Source organism: Leptosomus discolor, chromosome 5 (genome assembly GCF_034619465.1).
Source record: "Leptosomus discolor isolate bLepDis1 chromosome 5, bLepDis1.hap2, whole genome shotgun sequence".
In the NCBI taxonomy this organism is placed as follows: Eukaryota; Metazoa; Chordata; class Aves; order Leptosomiformes; family Leptosomidae; genus Leptosomus; species Leptosomus discolor.
This window is the reverse complement of record NC_141395.1, coordinates 22356258-22376040: the sequence shown is the minus strand read 5'-3', so window position 1 is coordinate 22376040 and position 19783 is coordinate 22356258. Positions and strand designations below refer to the sequence as shown.

General features: G+C 40.0%; 2 protein-coding genes across 2 annotated transcripts in view; both read right to left on the bottom strand.

Moving 5' to 3' along the window:
• Window positions 1-2809: 2809 nt before the first annotated feature.
• On the bottom strand, window positions 2810-14978 carry BBS5 (Bardet-Biedl syndrome 5). Its single transcript, XM_009955603.2, has 12 exons — window positions 14882-14978; window positions 13280-13362; window positions 12360-12425; window positions 10591-10640; window positions 9785-9912; window positions 8675-8810; window positions 7069-7164; window positions 6509-6571; window positions 5525-5659; window positions 5333-5416; window positions 3515-3538; window positions 2810-3398 (listed from the first exon to the last, which is right to left on the bottom strand). The coding sequence occupies exons 1-12, from the start codon at window positions 14941-14943 to the stop codon at window positions 3297-3299; spliced, it is 1029 nt and encodes a 342-aa protein (XP_009953905.1). The 5' UTR covers window positions 14944-14978; the 3' UTR covers window positions 2810-3296.
• Window positions 14979-14999: 21 nt separating this feature from the next.
• Window positions 15000-19783, bottom strand: part of LOC104348812 (uncharacterized) — a 46249-nt gene continuing 41465 nt past the window's right edge. Inside the window, exons 35-38 of the mRNA XM_086465963.1 lie at window positions 19410-19500; window positions 17684-17856; window positions 15596-15901; window positions 15000-15278 (exon numbers count right to left, since the gene is read on the bottom strand). Of these exons, the coding sequence (XP_086322089.1) occupies window positions 15000-15278; window positions 15596-15901; window positions 17684-17856; window positions 19410-19500 (849 nt within the window). The remainder of the gene's footprint in view (window positions 15279-15595; window positions 15902-17683; window positions 17857-19409; window positions 19501-19783) is intronic.

Genomic DNA, 19783 nt, shown 5'->3' with positions numbered 1-19783 from the left:
GCTTCTTCTTAATATCCATTTGGTTGTATTTATTTGTAAGCAAAACCCTACTCTTCAGACATATTCAGGTAAAGTTCTGCTTTCAAAAATAATTTAAAATGAAGTCTCCACCCATCCTTTATAAACACCATTCTTCATTTCAGATAATCTGTAGACATTATCAAACCTTTTAAACTCAACTGTACCAGAAACTGTTTTAACTGCTGTTAAACTAAACCAAAAACCGTACATAGGAAAGGTAGAACAGAGAATGAAAAACATGTAAACCACCATATTAACATAATTCAATGGATGTACAATTTAAAAAAAACTAAAAAAATTTTCTGATTTTAAATGAAAAAAGCCCCAAATGAGACAAATAGATGGAAAAGTGAATGTGAATTTAGAAAAATTATGAGTATGTTGAAGGTTTCAAAATTTAAACTGGAAATTTTTAGACTTTCATTAAAGGTGGTAATACAGATCCAAAACAAATTTAAAATTTTATGTTGTTTAATGTACACTGATGAAGGACTGTATTTTGCCCATATAGAGAATGCTTTTCACTTATATAGTAGAATGTTCTTTGAATGTAATGTAAACAGGCTCAAAACACAACTATTGGAATGCAAGATCTACAATGAGGCATAACATTATCAAAGTTTATTGAAATCATGATTGCTTTTCAATATAGGTAGTATTTCATTAAAATATATACCTTGAAAGATTTTCTACAATCACCACAATTATATTCACACCACAGTTACTCTACTGTAAGTCAGCTGCTAAAACAACAGCTGAGAGTAGAGCTCATTTGACTTTTTCCACTTATAGAAAATAGCGCAGGTCTTCTCTCACTAGAAAACGTTAACAGCTGCATCTTCCTTTAAACAAGAAATGACTCATTTCTCTCTAACACATAACATCATAAGAGTCTAATGATGCAGACACAGAAGCTATTTGTGTGTGCACCTTTTTCTAGATCATTCCTTAACAAAAGTGCTCTAGCCAAAAACAAAACCAAAAAAAAACCCAAAACCTGTACGAGGATATATGGATTACAATTAAGTAGCTGGAATGATATGTGCTGAGCATTTCACAAAATTATGAGACATGAAAAGTAATATTTGGAATAGTATTGCCTTTTGTCAGTTATCAGTAACACAGCACCGCTGCCGTGGCACAGCCAACATACCCAGGTACAGAAGTGTTCTGCGTATGATGGTATCTCCGTGTTTCACAACATTAAACAAGTTACGGAAATTTCATTTAATCATTATGGGAAAGTACATCGCCGTGTATAAATACATGAATACTTTAAATTGAGCATTGTAACGGGTCTATGTGGCAAGGTTTTGGTAGCAGGGGGCTTACAGGGGTGCCTTCTGTATGAAGTTTCTAGAAGTTTCGCCTATGTCAGATATAGCCAATGCCAGCCGGCTTTAAGACGGACCCGCCGCTGGCCAAGGCCGAGCCCATCAGCGACAGCATTTTTCACCTCTGTGATAACGTATTTAAGAGAGTGAAAAAGTTGTTGTGCAGCAGGAATTGCAGCGAGTGAGAGGAGTGAGAATATGTGAGAGAATCATCCTGCAGACACCAAGGTCAGTGCAGAAGGAGGGGGAGGAGATGCTCCAGGCGCCGGAGCAGCGATTCCCCTGCGGCCTGTGGTGAAGACCGTGGTGAGGCAGGCTGTCCCCCTGCAGCCCATGGGCGGTGGAGCAGATGACTGCCTACACCTGGCGGAGGGCCCCCACGCCGGAGCAGGTGGATTCCTGAAGGAACCTGTGACCCTGTGGGAAGCCTGCACCGGAGCAGGCTCCTGGCAGGACCTGTGGCCCGTGGAGAGAGGGAAGCCCACGCTGGAGCAGGTTTGCTGCCAGAGACTCCATGAGGGGGGCTCACACTGGAGCAGTCGGTTCCTGAAGGACTGCATACCATGGAGGAGACCCACGCTGGAGCAGTTCATGAAGGACTGAACCTGTGGGAAGACTCACACTGGAGAAGTCATGGAGGACTTTCTCCTGTGAGGGGGACCCCACATTGGAGCAGGGGAAATGTGTGAGGAGTCCTCCCCCTGAGGAGGAAGGAGCTGCAGAAAACAACAGTGTGATGAACTGACCCCAACCCCCATTCCCTGTTTTCCCCCCCTGTGCTGCTGGAGGGGTGGAGTGAGAGAAAATTGGGATCAAAATTAAGCCCGGGAAAGAAGGGAGGGGTGGGGGGAAGGTGTTTTAAGATTTGGTTTTATTTCTCATTACTCCTCTCTGTTAATTGGTAATAAATTACATTTTTCTGAAGTTGAGTCTGTTTTGCCCGTGACAGTAAATGCTGAGTGATCTTTCGGTCCTTATCTCAACCCCACAAGCCTGTTGTTATTTTGTTTTCCTCTCCCCTGTCCAGTTGAGGAGGGGGAGTGATAGAGTGGCTTTGGTGGGCACCTGGCATTTTGGCCAGGGTCAACCCACCACAAGAATCAAACTATATACCACACACTGCCCTATCTCAAATGGTGGCCTCCATGTATGTAGGAAGTTTCCTCCTCTGACACACTTCCAGGTAACATGACAGGCGGTGGCCAGTCCTGGCAGCCAATCACAGGGCAGTATGTACACACATGCGTCATGAAGTTGTAAAGAACAAAATATGGTGACTACCTGCCATAAAATGGTGGCTGAAAAACCACGGTGGACTCTGTGTTGTGAGGGGAGGGGGCCTCCTGGGAGAAGCAGGACAGGGTAGGCTGGTCCTGCCAATCACACACCTGAAAACACCTGGGGCACGTGTGTCAAAACCCGCAGTGAGCCAATCACCACGCAGTATGAAGACATGGGGTATGACATTTTACATAATGGTGGCTGAAATAACGGCAGCCACCATGCACGTAGTGGCGAGGGACTACCAGGTCCTTATAGCCTGACACAGAGAGAAGGGACCTCTTGGGTCCTTACACCGTGTGCCCAGAGGAAGGGCGGGACTTCTGGGGCTTGTGGAACACATGACTGCCTGCAGGGGTGGGACTTCCAGCAGCAGCTGGGGCCCAGCCACTCCTTATATTCGATACTGCTTGTCCTCCCACTACTTACAGAAACAATGTCATAAATACGAAGCTTTTACACATATGAGGGTTTTGAATAATCTTTCCTTTACGGCATATCCTGAGGGCATACTATATCTAATACTTGCCTGCTCTTTAGCTTTGGCATGTTCTTCCTCTGCTACTCTGGTACTTCAAAATTATCTGCTACTGATCTCACAAGCCTAGTAAGAACTGAGAGTCTTTCCTTGCTTCGGAAGCAAATGCATGCCAATCTCAATCAGGTCATTACTTCCCAGAGTCCCTGGAGTGTGAATCCGTCCTTTAGCTTCTCTATTGCAAGTCCCAGTTCTTCTGAAAAAACAGGCTCCCGATCATGTTGCTTTTTTGAATGCACGAGATAGGAGAGAAAATAAAATAAAGGAGAAGGTACTTTTAAATTTTATTCTCCCATTTTAACAAAATTAAATTAATAATATGAAAAAAAGATGTTCTTACCTTGTTTTCATCAGCAAAGTAAGCCTGAAAGAGACAGAAAAAAAAAGAACTCGCGACCTTGACAAAAAAAAAATTTCTAAAACCAAATCTGCTAATAATTCCTTGTGGTCAGAACTGTATTTGGTAAGTTCTCTTCAACAAACCAGTCTGTGTGGTTTTAATTTTTGTTTTATAAAGAAGATCAGAGTTTTTTTTTATGTTGAAATAATTTACAAAAGGGTTCTGAAAGGAGTTGGTGATTATGTTATTTTTCATTAAATACAAATATTTGAATTTTCCATCATAGTAAACAAAGATTTTAAAATGGAAAAAATTTCATATTACATTTGTTCCACTGACAAATACTTTACAGGGAATAAAATATTAATATGAAGGCAAACTGACAGCATCCTCGCATTTTCTGCCTCACATGCAGCAGCATTTTTTATTCCACTAAAAAACTAACTTAAAACACGTAAGTAATATCAAAATTCAGTTAATGTCATGGTCAATCTAAGAAACGAACACAAAGTAACTGAACAAATAAACGAATTTTTCTACTCTCAGTAAGAAAGAGCTGGGAAAGAAATACCATCTTTCCCATTCTGTACATGTCGAAATTAAGGCTCAAACTCCTCAGGAAATCAGATCTCTGAAGACATCCACAGCTCTAGTAGTCTCTGGACAAGCAAGCTCTTCCTACTCACCAAAAAGAGCCAGATCTTGCTTCAGCTGCCCCTACAGACTGGCAAGGGGCAGCAAGGAAAGCATTTTTGTGCTCAGCTGGCTCTCGAGCTATACAAGCCTCTACAGAACTGCATCGCAGCCATTAGGTGTTATGGAATATTGGTGTGGTGCCACTCCTTGGGCATCTCCCATAGCAACCACCTTCTAATCATTTACAGCTTCCAGGTTTTGTTTTAGAACATGCAAGGCGCAGCTATTTAATCCAGGTGACAAAGGCACCAACAGAACAAACAGAATCCACCTTTAAGGATAATAAAAATGTGCAAAAATGAAAAAAAAAAAAAAGGCAATAAGTGAGAGAAAATAAGAGCTAAGAGCTCATCTGCATCAGCAAATGATAGCAAAAGAAAAGAACGTAGAAATGAGATTGGTGCTAGCACTGCTGATTTAGCAAATTTCAGAGACTAATTAAGGAAACAGGTCAATTGTCAACGTGTCAAGGCTAGCACTTGGAAACATGTGCAGTCTGCCTGTGCAGTCAGTCATGCAGTCAGGTGTTACTGGGTTGCACAGTAAATTTGGAAATTCTTAGAAAGAAGGTCATCAAGCAACTTAATGCATTTAAAAGTAAATTTTCATGAAATACTGGTAGACAGATACTAATACAGTTTTCTGAATGGGTACTGTCAGGAATGCAAAGGTGGTCAGGAGTAACTCGAAATTATTGCTGCCTTTTTAAAAATCTTTTGAGTTTGAATCTTAGATGGATATTGAACATACATATATCACCATCTATTAATATGCTCCAAGAGAAGGAAGACTCATTCTAATAGAATGTATTTGATTATATCAGACTGCTGGTTTTCAAGCTATTCCTCATCTTAATGTGTTGAAAAGCTACATACAACTATTACTTGAAATATCTACTGCTATTTATTTTGAATAATAATTTGTTCTTAACTTAAAAATCCATACACAGAATAAATTCCTGTAGTAATCAGGATTTTGAATAAAAAGTGTGTAGGTGTGTTTTAAATCTAGAAGGTTCAGTTGTAGCATATCTGTAATAGAGGACTACAGCTGTGCATTGCTTACATTTGAATAACTGAACAAGGATTTTTTTATTTTGTAGTGTTCTGTGGAGCAGCTTACCACAAAAGCATCTGTATGTTCATCAGATTCTATTTCCACATCATCTTGAACCTCCTCCACTGTTAGATCTTCAAGAGGCTGAGGCTGCAAATTAAAATACAGAAGTAAATCCACATAGAAAATGTTTAATATATTTTTATTACTGCTGTTAACATAATATTGTATCTAATTTAAAATAAATGAGTGGAGTACCTTTTCTTCCATTTCATAATCCACTCCAAATATAGGGTTAGCTGAATAAACTCTGTGAAGTGAATTAATTTCTTTCACTGCCTCCTGTAGTTTCTCCACAGGGTCTACTTTAAAACCAAGTACATATCCTCCACTCTATAGAACAGGAGAAAAGATGACATATATTTTTAGTGTTGCCTATTAGTTAAACAATTTTTCCCCCTTAACAGGGATTTGCAGTTTAATGATGGCAAATTTAATTTTGCTGATAAAATGTTATCTGTATTTTGGTATTATCTTATTTTCATTCTGTCACTTAAACCACGGGTGAAGTACAAACAATGACAATGTTTCTCTATGAGGTAAATAAGCTTTTAACTGTTAGCCCATGACATAAATGGGGAACAAACTTCTTACAAAAAAAAATAAAAGCAAACAAGGGTGGGAGAAATTCAGAAGTGATACTAATGATTTATTTCTAGCTATTCAGCAAATGTTTAGTCTGTTAATCTTGATGTTGTTATTAAAGAAGCTTTCAGACACAGTAAATAAAGTTAGTTGAACTTTAAAAAAACCCCAACCAACCAAAAATCACCAAAAAAAAATCATGATTAAAAGTATTTCTGATTAAGGTCAAATTGAAGAAAAATAATTTTATCTCTTACAGCAAAACAGATACACAAGTAAAAAAGGTTAAAAATAGCTGTCTTAATTATGCATAGAAGTTATTAGATCCCAAAGATAATCTGTTTTTAACAGTTATTTTACTTTATTTTAACTAGTCATGCTGCTCTGTTGTTGCTTCACACATAGAGAAACCATAATCCACAACAGCCATATTGACCTTAACATACAGACATTTTAAGCAGTGCAAAGATGTGTTCAAAAGGCCACACAAAAGGAACACTCTAAGTACGTTAAAAATAGCACTGTAACATTTCAGAATTAGAGAACTATTAGATATAAAAATGTAACCAATTAAAAAAGGCTATTAAAGCTTCTTACCTGCTGAGAACTCTCTATCACAAGTGCCAAGCCAAATTTTGAGTCTCTTATTTTTATTGAACGCTAATGGTAAAGAGGTAAAAACCGTTAAAAGTTCAGAATTACTTGATAAAAATCTGCCTTTTTTTTAACATTGTACTAACTACAATTACTGGTTCTGGCAGCTTTGCTACCAGCATTGCCTCCCATTTGTCATTACAAACCTGAACCGCTGAACCTCAGGGAAATGTGTTTTTGTCAAAAGTGGTAACAGTTCATTTCTGAACATCAGGTTCATAGATCATTAATCCCAGTGTATGCAGGTGTCATGAAGCATCATAGTAAATAGTTTGAAAATTGGAAATACAAGCCATTTTGAACATCTGTACCTGCCCATGGAAGCCTGCAATTAATTGGGACCAACAACAAAAAAAAAATCTACCCTGTGGTTGATGCTGGTAAGATTAAATTCCTCCCTGACTGTGGGACATGAAATACTAATTTTGGCAAACTGGGAGTTTTAACTGAAGGCTTGAATTGACGCCATTTCATTTTGAAAATGGTTGTTTTCAGATACTTACAATTTGTAGATATGGTATGCTGACATTAAAGCTGTCATTCATATTTGCATGCCAAACTATTCTCACATTAGTAATAAAAAACGTTCCCAGATTTCCCTGTTAAAGAAAAGGTATGTTAGAACTGCTTTGCAGTGTAGAGCCTTTTTTCCAAACACGGTGATTACTGCTATCCATTCAAACACAAGCAGCATACAGCTTCAGCTTCGTATTTAATTCCATAAAAGCTGGATTCTTTCCCACCAAAACCTGTCAAAATGCTTCTACTGATTGCAGGGAAGCAAGATCCAATCTTTAAAGAGAAGAGCACCCAAGTGGTGAAAATAGCTGGGAGTACCTATTACTGCAGCAAAGCAGGATCAAATCACAGCACAGCAGACCCCATGGGAGTACATGAAGCATCTGAGAGTGTTCTTAACTGTACAGATCTGGAATTGGCATATAGTGTAAGTATAATGGCATGTGGGTTAAACTTAGGCAACTGTGGAGATATGTGCCAAGGGAACGTAGAGGAAAGAACTTTTTATCTTGTCAGGATGGATCCTATTTCCATCCTGGACTAAAATTGCACAGACAGAAATAACAGCTCTCATTTTGTTTCATGGCTTTGGGAAATACTTGCAACTAATGCCCTGTAAAATAATAGAAATGTTTCCTATTTTTTCCTTACAGTCTTCATTTTTCCCTGTTTTCAGACATAGATTCCTATTCCAGTATTTCCAATTTCCAGCAATCAAAAGACAACATGGTCTTACACTGTAGTCAAAGCTGCACGTAAACATACAAATACTCAGCAGAGCACTTTGGAAACAACACGATTGTCTTTCAGGATGACACAGAGCTTTCTGGAAGCCTCAACCTAAGAAAGACATGGACGTGTTGGAGTGGGTCCAGAGGAGGCCACAAAGATGATCATGAGGCTGGAGCACCTCCCCAGTGAGGACAAGCTGAGAGTTGCGGTTGTTCAGCCTGAAGAAGAGAAGGCTCTGGGGAGACCTTCTAGCGGCCTTCCAGTGCTTAGAGGGGGCCTACAGGAAAGGTGGGGAGGGACTGTTTACTGGGGGGTGTAGTGATAGGACGAGGTGTAATGGTTTCAAACGGAAAGAGAGGAGATTTAGATTAGATTTTAGGAAGAAATTCTTTACTGTGAGGGTGGTGAGGCCCTGGAACAGGTTGCCCAGAGAAGCTGTGGCGGCCCCCTCCCTGGCAGTGTTCAAGGCCAGGCTGGATGGGGCTTTGAGCAACCTGGTCTGGTGGAAGATGTCCCTGCCCATGGCAGGGGGTTGGCACTAGATGAGCTTTAAGGTCCCTTCCAACCCAAACCATTCTATGATTCTGTGATTTAGACTCATAAATACATCTTTTTAACAGGAACTGTCTATCTAGTTCCTTGCATATTGGCCGCGTCATTTAGACTTCAGGTTGCCAAAAAGAGACTTTGTTGTAGAGTAGCAAATATAGGGAATCAACTTCTCTGCGTGCATCAGCTGATGAACTGAATTAAGGGTAATTCCTCTGAGATTACATAACTGTAATTGTAAAATTGCTAGATGAAAGCCAAAACATTTTAACTTTGCTGTAGTCAACATAGTGTCATTTTTCACTATACCTGGTCACTTGATAAATTCCAAACTCCATTGATTTTATCATATATTTGTTCTTGTGGTAATAATCTCAGTTCCTTGTTTTGAATCAATGCACTTCTCAGCTTCAGATCACGATACATTTTAGAAGTTTCATAAGCTCTGCAAAAAATAAATACATGTTACCATTTCAGTGTTTTCTATTATCTTTACTGTTTGTTTTAGCACAAATATGAAATGTTGTATATTTTCAACTTTTCTTACCACAACATTGCACAAAAACAAGAGTACTATTAAAATTTCAACGTAACCTGCTGTAGGTGAACCTGCTCTATCAGGGGGTTGGACTAGATGATCTCCAGAGGCCCCTTCCAACCCCTGCCATTCTGTGATTCTGTAAACCATTATATTTCAGCTTTCCTTAATGAAGTTGTCTTTAAACTTATAAGGGATTTTTTGATGTCTGCTTTGATCTCCTGTATTGTTCACATACACTATTTCTTTCTTTTCCTTAAGACGGTCATCTCCCAGCCTCTATTGCAAAGGATAAATCTTCTGGGTCTCATGTTATACACAGTACGGACATCAAGAATCTTTTATTTTTCGTTGCCGATTAAGTCACAATCATCCAGTATACACACATCAGTATTCCATAGCTCTCTTAAATAGAAACCTGTGGTAATGTATTATGCACACATTCATCCAGATGACTTATCTTTAGGTGGAAAACATTCACCATTTTGTAGTCAGTTAAGAGTTTTGACCAGGATTTAACTCTTAACTCTTCATTTCCATTACATGGTCCAAAATTATGGGAAATTATTATAGATAGAAAATGCACACTGAAATTAGCTCTTTTGTACTTTTATTTGTTCAGGTAGTTTATACACACAAGGTGTATAAATTGTGATCAATGACTGGTATTAATACACATTAATTTTCATTATGCACAGTTATCTACTAGAATTTGTGATCATTCTTTCCCTTCCTTCCAGAGATTGTGTTGTTCTCTGTTGGGAAAGTTTTCTGAATGTAGAATAAGGGCAGTTACACACTTGGTCGATCAGCAATAGTAATCCCACATATTTGATTAATTGGATTTTGTAACTGAACAAAGACTATCTTAAGTATGCTACCTGTGTACAGCAATAACTGAAGTGAAGAGTCTGGGACTCCCAGGGACAACATTGGTAAATATGAACTCAAACCGTGTATTGTTACATTTAGTCAATATATACAGAGCTTCCGTCTGCCCTCGTAATTTCTGTAAGGCAAAAATGAAATTTAATATTTTGACAATATAGTAGATTGACTGTACAGGCAATAAATAATCTTAACATAACTCTTGTTCTAAATAGTGTATCTGAAACTGTAATCCTGGTTCTGCTGATCTACTGCTGTCTTCAACTGAACCCAGTATTTTTGGAGAAACTAGCAGTTCCATCAACAGCAGAGCTAATAAAGCCTGCCTGCTATACATTTGCAGTATCATGACTGAAACAGTATTTTTGGCTTTGTTACCATGTGCTTGCCCAGGGAACCTACATAATCTCCCTGCTAGTTCTTTGCTGCAAGCCAAACAAATGGCTTCACAGTTGCATGTAATTCAGGCTATGCATTTGAGAGCTTTCTTGCACAAAATCAATGCCTCTCTAGACTTTTGTTAAATTTAGACAGAATGAGCCAATAATGTGCTTGACCATCTAGAGGGCAGAAGAATCCCCAAACAGTGCGATTACGTGAGTTTTACTGCCTTAAGAAACTGACTAAAACCACACTCTCCAGAAATGTAAAACTCTCTTAACTTTTAAAACTAAACTTCCATTACTATTCTATTACTGTTTTTGCAAGTAAACTTTCAGATTATTGTCAGTATAGTGCAATAAGTATAAACAATGAATTAGAGCTTCTTTTATTATTTTAAGTATTTTTTGAAACTTACTGAGTTGGCAGTTCTTGTTGTTATATTTATAATGCAGTTGTAACCAACAGCTAAAAGTTAGGGGAGAAAAAAAAAGAACCGTTTTGAGAACAATAAGAAATAATAATCAAAATTACAAAGTACAATACTGAATTTTATAGCACAGCTTTGGATGCTATTTGTGAAAGTTAGACATTCTGGTTAATGGTCTGGGCCCTCATCACAAAATCAAAGGCTAACTTAATCAGGAAAGGACCTTGAGAGGTTGTCTGCTCCGATGCTCTTCTCAAAGCAGGACCAACTCCATCTGGCTGCTCAGGGTACTGTACAATTGAGTTTCGAGTATTTCCAAAGAAGGAGATTCCACAACCACTCTGAGAGCCTGTTCCACTGTTTGACTGCCATCACTGTGAACGTTTTTCTCCTAAATCTAGAATTTCCCTTGTTTCAGCATTTGACTGTTGCCTCAACAAGATCTGTTTCATCATGATGTTGCTGATAAATTTTACCCTTAGAAATAAAACTTTCTACATCAATATAATACTTTGTTGAAGAAGAGCTAAGGAGATGACAAAGAAAAAAAGAAGCAAAATGGAAAGTGTAAGTGGAGAAGAAACAAAAAGAGGAGGAAAAAACAGTTATAAGTTTCACTTCGCCTTTTCTACAGTAGTGCTCTGATACAAAATAAAACCAGAAACAATCCCAGACGTTCTTCCTAAAACAAATGGACACTCTAAAATGCTGCTGAGCTAAACCTGAATGTCCATGACAATCCTGCTACTGATATCAATAACAGCACAGCCAGGTTGCAAGAAAAAAAATAATCAAAGGAGAACTAGAATTTGCTTTGGGAAGATTCTGCTTCTCAAAAAATTCAGATGTATCAGCAGTTATGTTGGTAAGAATATTTGGTCTTTACAGAATTAATACTTATGAAAATAGAGAAAAAGACTGTTTCCTACGTTGTTTATAATAAATTTTCTAAAACTAAAAGAAATGGCAATGGTCAAAAATGGCGTCCAGTAAAGTACTTTTTTTTGTCTATATATTCCCTTAATGTAAGACAATGCATTCTCTTGAAAGCTAGAGAGTATTTTAAACTCTAAAGCCATAAGCTAGACTTCCTTGAGCTTCTATAGGGCTGAACTACTCTGTAAGTTTCTTTGTGATCTCCTCTAAAAAGGTCTATTTTAAAACTTAAATATGCAAGCAAATACCTATTATGAACAGAATACAGATTTTTCAGGACTGGCTATTGGGAACTGAGCACTGGAAATAATTTGGGTACATAGTACATGCAACCTGCCCCTGTTTCAGGAAATCAAATACACGCAGACCTGCTAGCTACTCATACAGTTAAAATTAGAAGCTTATTCAGAGTTTACAAGAGTAAACTTGCAAAGACAGGTACTCGTGGGGAATAAAAACTGTAGGACAATACAGAATATGAATAAACAGGTGGCAACAAGAGGTACAAGTAAAGCAGGGTGTAAAGAAACTCAAACTTTTGTTTCTTTCTAGAAAAATGAATGAATCCCACACATGCCAAATGGAAAATATGTTTGAAGTACTCTTCAGCTTCTGTTCTGAGACATTAACATTGAATATTAGCAATTTGCTATGAATCATTAGAACAGTTCCTGTATTACAGATAGATTCATTAGTTTATTTCAAACTTAACAGAGCAAAAGAACTATACTTTAATCTAATCAACACTATTGTGAATGAATAGCATGCCACCACAAAGGAAATACAAAATTTGCAGTTGTTTAACAGGAGATGATACTTACAGAGATTGACTCTGGGCAATGACAATGAGCGCCAAATAATCCGCAAATTTGTTACAAGCAGTTTCCCTGGAAATAAAGAGTGTAAACAGTTTTAATCTGAATAACTTCCATTAAATTAAATGTTCCATTCTGTGGTAAATATTTACCTCTAGTTTTGAAACATCAAAATATTCTTTCCCCTTGATAGGAAAAAAAAGAAAAGCACAGCACATCCCAGCAGAAAAATCACTAAACACTTCGGGTTTTGGCTTTTTTTAATGCTAGGACAGAAAATCCAGCAAGGAACAAATCAAACAACCTCTAATATATACCAGTATTCCTCAAAACCAAACCAAGAACAGTTGCTGATTTCACATCCACCTGCCTATGGTAAAAATGCAGAGACACAATCAGTGCAGAACTGCTCTGGGGAGGAGAAGGGGAAGACAGTGAGTTAACTATGGCAGCTGTCTTCATGAATAACCTCACCCCTCCATGTCACATGCAAATTTCTTCAATTCTGTAGCCTGTACATCAGCACATCCAACCCCAGGAAGGGTCATCTCAGCATGCTGGCAGCTTCATGCCCTTGCACGCTACTTATTTATATTCCTTACTGATTCAGTTTAAACCAGGTTAGGAAAAACTAAGCCTTAATCACGGTTACAGCAAAAGATTGCCAGAATGTTTATAAAAGGATTATTCTTACAAGACTTTCAATTCTAAAGAAATTCTGAGACAAGATTATCACCTTCCCGCAGCTTTGAGCAAGAGATCCTATTTGAAAATACTCCAAGGCGAGACAGATCTGTCAAATGGGCAGGATCTATTTTCTGCAACAGATCACTGATACTGAGTTCAAAGGAAACCAGACAGGGCTTTCATGAACCTACACAGGTTAAATATTAGAAAGTTTACAATTTCCCCGAGTATGCGGTCACCTCTGTCTCCATTGTTTCCTTTGGTATCTTCAACAGACTCCAAGCAGTCTATAAGGACCTCTCCAGGTCTCATTTTCATTTGTCTAAAAGAAAACAGAAGAAAAAAAATTACCTAATGAGAAATAGTTCGATTTATACTCCAAAAGAAGGCCATTTCTGTTCCCCACTTTGCTTTCCTTTTTCCTTTTTTTTTTGCTTAGTGCATCATACATATGGAAAAATCCACATATGCATGCATACATACAGACAAATCAACATTATATACCTGAAATGGTTATCACTACATCTGGCATATGAAAAATATTAATACCTTTACTATTAAATTATATCCATAAATAAATAATTATGTAGCAAGAGTGACCAAGCAAACTGTAACCCAAAATAGGGAGAAAGTGTGTGAAAATGGGAGGGAAAAGCAAAAATGTTGCATTCACATAATTTTTAATGGATAGAGTTTGTTGCCTCTTGTTGTACTTTTAGGTCACAAGGAGTGGAGCTACAGTCAGGAAAGAATAGATGGCAGCAAAGGAAGTATCAGACATATGCCGACATGTGAAATGCTCTGCTAAACATTCCATAATGGGTGTGGTTTGGTTGTTTGGTTTTTTTTGGGTTTATTTAACTGGTCTAATCAGTTAATTACATAACAACAGATGTAGCGTGAAATTTTGCTGTATTTTAATTGCATTGTGTAAAGCAGCCAAAACTCTTCAGCTTATTGGCATGACAAACAAAATGCATTATCAGGAGGGGAATTCCCTGAGCTACTACTGGAGATCAGGATCAAGACACTAGGTGTGGAATCAACAACTCATCACCAGAACAGAATAAAAGATATTCGACAGGAGTTATCAAGAATAGTAATATTAGCATTAAAGAAAATGTGGAAGCAATTCTGCAAGAAAATGAGACAGAACTGCTTAAATACCCAAGATAGAATTTCATGTTTCTAAAGTTACTGCAGGCAGCACGTCTGAGGAACAAGGGGTGTTCTCAGTAGGGTCAACTGAGTAGGAGGGAGACAATAGTAGACTTTCAGCCTCCACCCTGAAAATCGCCACCAACCAGCTGCTCATTTGTGCCTCCCCGAGGATGAGCACGACCCTTCAGTTCCGGCCCCTCAGCGACTGCACAGCCGCTGCCCCTTTCCGTGAGCTCAGGCTGCCAACACCACGGAAAGGACACCGAGTCCTTGTTACGGGGACTGGCACCATCCCCTCAGACACACACACCTCATGTCTGTTCCTACTTCTCAGCGCCAGGTAACGCTACGGACGGCTGGGAAAAGAATACCCTTCCCTGAGTCCTCCAATGTGCAGCCTTTTCTTTTATAGATCGGGAAAGGCAACCAGACCCCATCTGCCCAGAACCCCGCAGCCGGCCAACCCGCCCGAGCCTCCACACAATCCTTTTCCCGCCCTGCCTGGAAATCGCGCCTCCTGCCCCGCCTCGCCCCGCGCAGCCGCACTAGGAGCCTTCCCAGCATGCACCGCGCTACTAGTGGTAGCCCCGCTTAGCCTCCAGAGCGGCCCTGCTCGGCCTACGGGCAGACGCCGGGCGGGCCCGAAAGCTCTGCTGTAAGGGGAGGGCAGGGCCACTCACTGCGGGGAGATGTCGAAGCGGACATCTCTGTCCTCCCACAGCACGTCCAACACCGCGCTCATGGCGACGGCGGCTGCTGCCGCTGCTGCTGCCGACACCCCCGCGCCCCGCCGCGCCGCTACCTCCGCCGAGTCTGCCCGCCGCCGTGGCAACGGGGGTGGTGTCTCGCGCTCCCGCAGCGATCAGGATTGGCTGCGGCGCTGCCCGTGGGCGGGCCGCCCGCTCTCCCGCCTGCCCTAGCCCCGCCCCCGGCTCGGCCGGGATAGCGGTGGCGGGCCCGCCCGGCGCCCTCCCCGCTGTGGCTGTCGTGCCTTGCGGCCGGCCCGGTGGCGTGGCTGTACCGCCTCAACGCCAACGCCTGGCGCTTGCGAACGTTTCGTGAGGGAGAGCGGAGCGGCTATAAAAGCCGCTGGAACACGTGGTAGTGGCAGCTTCTCCTTGTGCCTTAGTGGTGTCTGGCGCAAAGTAACGCGATCGTTACACCAAGCCCTGCGAGCCGGCAAGCCTGAATCCTGTGAGGCCCTCGCTTGCCCGATAAACCACGGCGTTAAGTCCTGTGGCTTTTGGCTTTGTTGTGTTTTGGCCTTGGTTTCGCTGGGTTTTTTTCAGCTAGATGTATCATTTTTAATTTGGAGTAACTTGAAAACTGTCCCTAGCTGAATTTCAGTTGCAGTATCCTCCCGCTTTCCAATAAAAAGATCAGTAAGTACGAACGGTAGGAAGAAACTTGTCCTTTGGCAGTTCTTTCCCTGGAGCTGGTCCCCGAACTGCTGAGGCGAGGGTAACGTGCCCGCTGCGCCCCTTGGCCCGCTCGATGCGGCCTCGCGCCCGCGCCCCGCCTCCGCCCCGCCCCGCCCCTCCCCTCCCCTCCCTTCGCGCGCGGGCGAGAGGAGCCGCCATGTCGCGGCGCAGCCCAGCTGCGGCCTGGCGGGAGCGCGGCCGCGGGCGCTTTGGAGGAGGGAGGGCAGCAGGCGTTTGCCTTCGGGCCAAATTCCATTTCTTGTTGATACGCCGAACTTGCTGTTTGTTCGGGAAAAAAAAACAAACCCACAAACCCAAGCGAAAATGGTCACTGGGTTTCGTATGCAGGAGTGCCTAATCTGAGGGGTTCAGTCCTGTCAGGGCTGTGGCAGAAATCCAGTTACATCATCAGGAGTGTAATAAGTAACATATTGTGCTTTGTTCATTAAACCTGTATGGGAAGGTATGGATGGAAGATTTATGTGCCCGCAAGGCTTGATAGCCCAACCGAAGGACATCCGGCAAAGTAAACCGGACCCGCAGCTGAGGGGGTTAAGTAATCACATTCTTGCATAAGTTCACCCACATGGCAACGAGGAAGACCTTCAGCCTTCATCCTTACGACCACCAGGAGGCAGAGAAAGACCCCCTAGCAACAGAAGGAACATGCGCAGAGTATCGCCCTGATTGCGACATCGCGAATACAGGAAATGAGACTGTATATAATGTGCTTACACGAAACGGGAAGGCGTGAGCCGTTGGCGGAGCGCAGAGTCCCCCGACGCCCAGCGCTGCCTTTGCTCTTGTTCGCTTGCTAATATAATAAAATTCGCATTGGATTTTGATACTTTAAATTGTCCGTGTCTCTACTTATCACAAGGAGTACGTGACATAGTAAGTGTAATGTAGCTGTGAGATAAGTTTTTAGTCCTGTAAAGGTACTGTTAGTCATTCTGTGTCCTGGCAGGAAAACCAGAAATATTTTATTAGAAAGAAGGTTTTAAGTATGTAAGTTCAAGCAATAGGAAATGCATCATATACAGGCAGGCATAAATGTAGAAAGCAGTATGGCAGTGACAGACAATAAAGAATAAACTCTATGCTGCATTTGATATTTTAAACATAAGTTTTAAAAGTTTTTTGAGAAAGATGAAAATACTAAAATGCATTTAAAAATTAGACTTGGCTTTCAGAAGAGAAGCACATGTCAAGGACCACTTTAGACGTGAACTAACCTAATTTAGCGATGCTAGCTATTGTTACAATCACTCATATAAATGTGTGGATGTGTTTTAACTGCATTTGTCGTGTATCTTGCTAGCTAGTAGAAACTGAGGAAAGTTTACAGAAAAAAAAGACTAAATGTAACTGAGGCAGTTGGGAAAGGTGGGTAGCAGAGTCACCTCCCTTGTCTTGTGACGTGGATAGCATGTAGGCCAGAAGTTGATGCATTTGCTGTATTTATCTGTACAGAGTAGTACTCTGCATGTAATTTGGAAATTGGTGTTTTATGCTTGAAATACTAAAATAGGATTTGTGGGAACACTTTAGCTTAAAAAAAGTGAAGTCTTCATTGCAGAATCCGTGCCAATTATCAGATTTCTGTAACAGAGAGAAAGGAAATTACATAATTTTAATAACAAAAGATTGCTTTCCAAAGCCATATATATAATTTAAAATGAAATATAGTTAGTGATTATACAATGGTAGGATTTAAAGATCTAGGTGAAGGAAGGGCAATTACTGTGGCAAATGCTATACTGGTCTTACTATACCTTAGTAAAAAGGAAATTTTGTACTCTTGATACTGCTGGAAAGTTGCTATTTTGTTACATAAGGACTACATCATACAATATATGCAGAAAGATTTAAAGTGAGCTTGCATAGGTAGACATTTTTCTGATTAGTGAGCCTATGACTTCATAATGTTAACATTCTTTAAATTAGTGGGTTTGGTTTTACATAGAATGCTTGATACTTGATAACAACCCCAAATATTCAATAGCTTTAACTTGTTCGCTATTAATTTAGAGATAAATTCCTACCTCCAGAAAAAAATACACAAGCCTCTCTACATTCCTCTTCACTCTCAAAGCGGTTTGCATTTCCATCACAGCCACCATACCAAAACTGAGCACAAGCATTGGCTTGTTTATCATAATACCATTTTATGATATAAACACGGCATGGCCCTTGATCCAGCCTTAACTTGCACCGAAGGTCCAGGATACTATCTAAAATAAAGAAAAAAAGGAATAGAAACAGTTCAGTTTGTAAAAGTCCAGTGTATTATATAGATTTTAACTTTTAAAAACTGCTTTTATTTTATTTTTTTGCTAATATTATACATCAGTTTAAGATTCACTTTTAATTCTAAAGATGTTAGCATTGAAGGAAAGTTAAAAGTGCATCTTAGTAGGTCAAGTAAACTGTTCCTTTACTGGCATGGTTCTAACAACTCCAGAAATAATAGTATTATGGCTCCACGTACAAGAAGAACAAACAATATGAATCTGATAATTTTGAAATCTAATTTTTGAAATCTAATAATCAGCAACCAGTCTTGTGAGCAACCCTAGCTGTAAGCTAGTTGCACCTGCTATTTTTGAACCACAAGTATGACCATCACCCTTCTGGAGTACATGGCTTCAGTACATTCTTGTTGTGGTGTGGGGGAAGAGGCGTTAGAAGAGTGAGAAGAATATAAAACATTCATCTCGCTTTTCTAGGATGTTTGTACTAATCCAATACAATGGTAGTACTTATGTACATTCTAGTTAAGTTTAAATGTAAAGCTTGTTGGTCTAATGGCTACTACAGATAGGCACTAGAGGGCTGTGACATACCACTTATTTTAATAATACCATGAAATAGAAAATACTTTTCCTTCAAGCTTAATGTTGTGACATCAATATTATGTCTTTGGCAACTGGTATCTTGACACTTTAAAAAAAAAAAGTTATTGATAGAGGCAGTCATCCCATGTTCCCAGGAAGTGTGGGAACAAATTTCTATTGCTCTCTCCTGTTGCTCCCGTTGTAGTACACTATTACTGGAACTGGAATGTGTAAATCCCCCAAACAGTGAACAGAGTACGTTTGGACATTTCATATGAAAAGAATCAACCCTTTGAGCAGTTAGCTAGTTACTATACTTACCTTCAAATGCCTAAACACTGTTTTTTCCTATTTCTGTTCTGAAGGAGAAATCTATTTTTCTGTCCAATTCTGAAATCATTATCTTTTCTGTCTTTAATGAAGCCTCCCATCCCCATAGACTGCCCCTTCCTGGCTGATGAAGTGCGTGCTGACTGGCCCACCTCAGCTAGCACTATGTTCTCTTTCTGATGCCATTCGTGAGCTCTGTCTCAGGTTACAGCTGACCTTGCTTCTGCTGTTAAGTGGAGCAGTGGGATTTGGAATTTGGGAAGACAAGAACTGGTGAAGAGGCTGGACAAGAATTGCAGCTAGATCTGCTGTAAAATCCTCAAATGGATTCTCTCCCACAGCACGGGCTCACTAAATCTTCAGAGAGTGGAACAAAATTACTCTGATTTAAAGCCTTATGAAAAGTTAGTAACAGGGAACAAAATGAAAACTAGTTATCATCTATAACCTGGTCTTGGTGTGAGCCCTGCAGTTGAAAGAGATGATGTCATCACTTTATCTGATGATGATGGTTCAGATGGCAATGATGGTACCACAGCTGCAGGTGAAAAGAAACAGACTGAGACGTTGATTTTTGATCAGCAAAAAAAAAAAAAAAAGAAGAATGATGATAAAAATACCTCTAGTGCCCACTGTTAGCGAGGGTGACTGTTCCTCCTCCTGTTGTTCCTCTTCATAGGCTTCATAGACTACCACAGGAGGTACTTTGGTCTGAAATAAGCATTGATTTTCTTTGCTTTTCAGATATTGTGAAGTGTCGCAAAATGAACAAGCCCTTCATCACTCAGAGGTTTTTGAATGTTTTTCCTTACCATTTACCCTGACTTCAGTGTTAAGAATCAGGATTTTAACCTCACCTGGTAGGTTTACCAGGAGGGTTGTCAATCCTAAACCTGGGGTATATATTTTTTTTAGTTGACCTTTACAGAATTTTATTTATAAACTTAAAAATATAGACTACAATTGAGTTTAATTACTATTCTTAGACTTAATT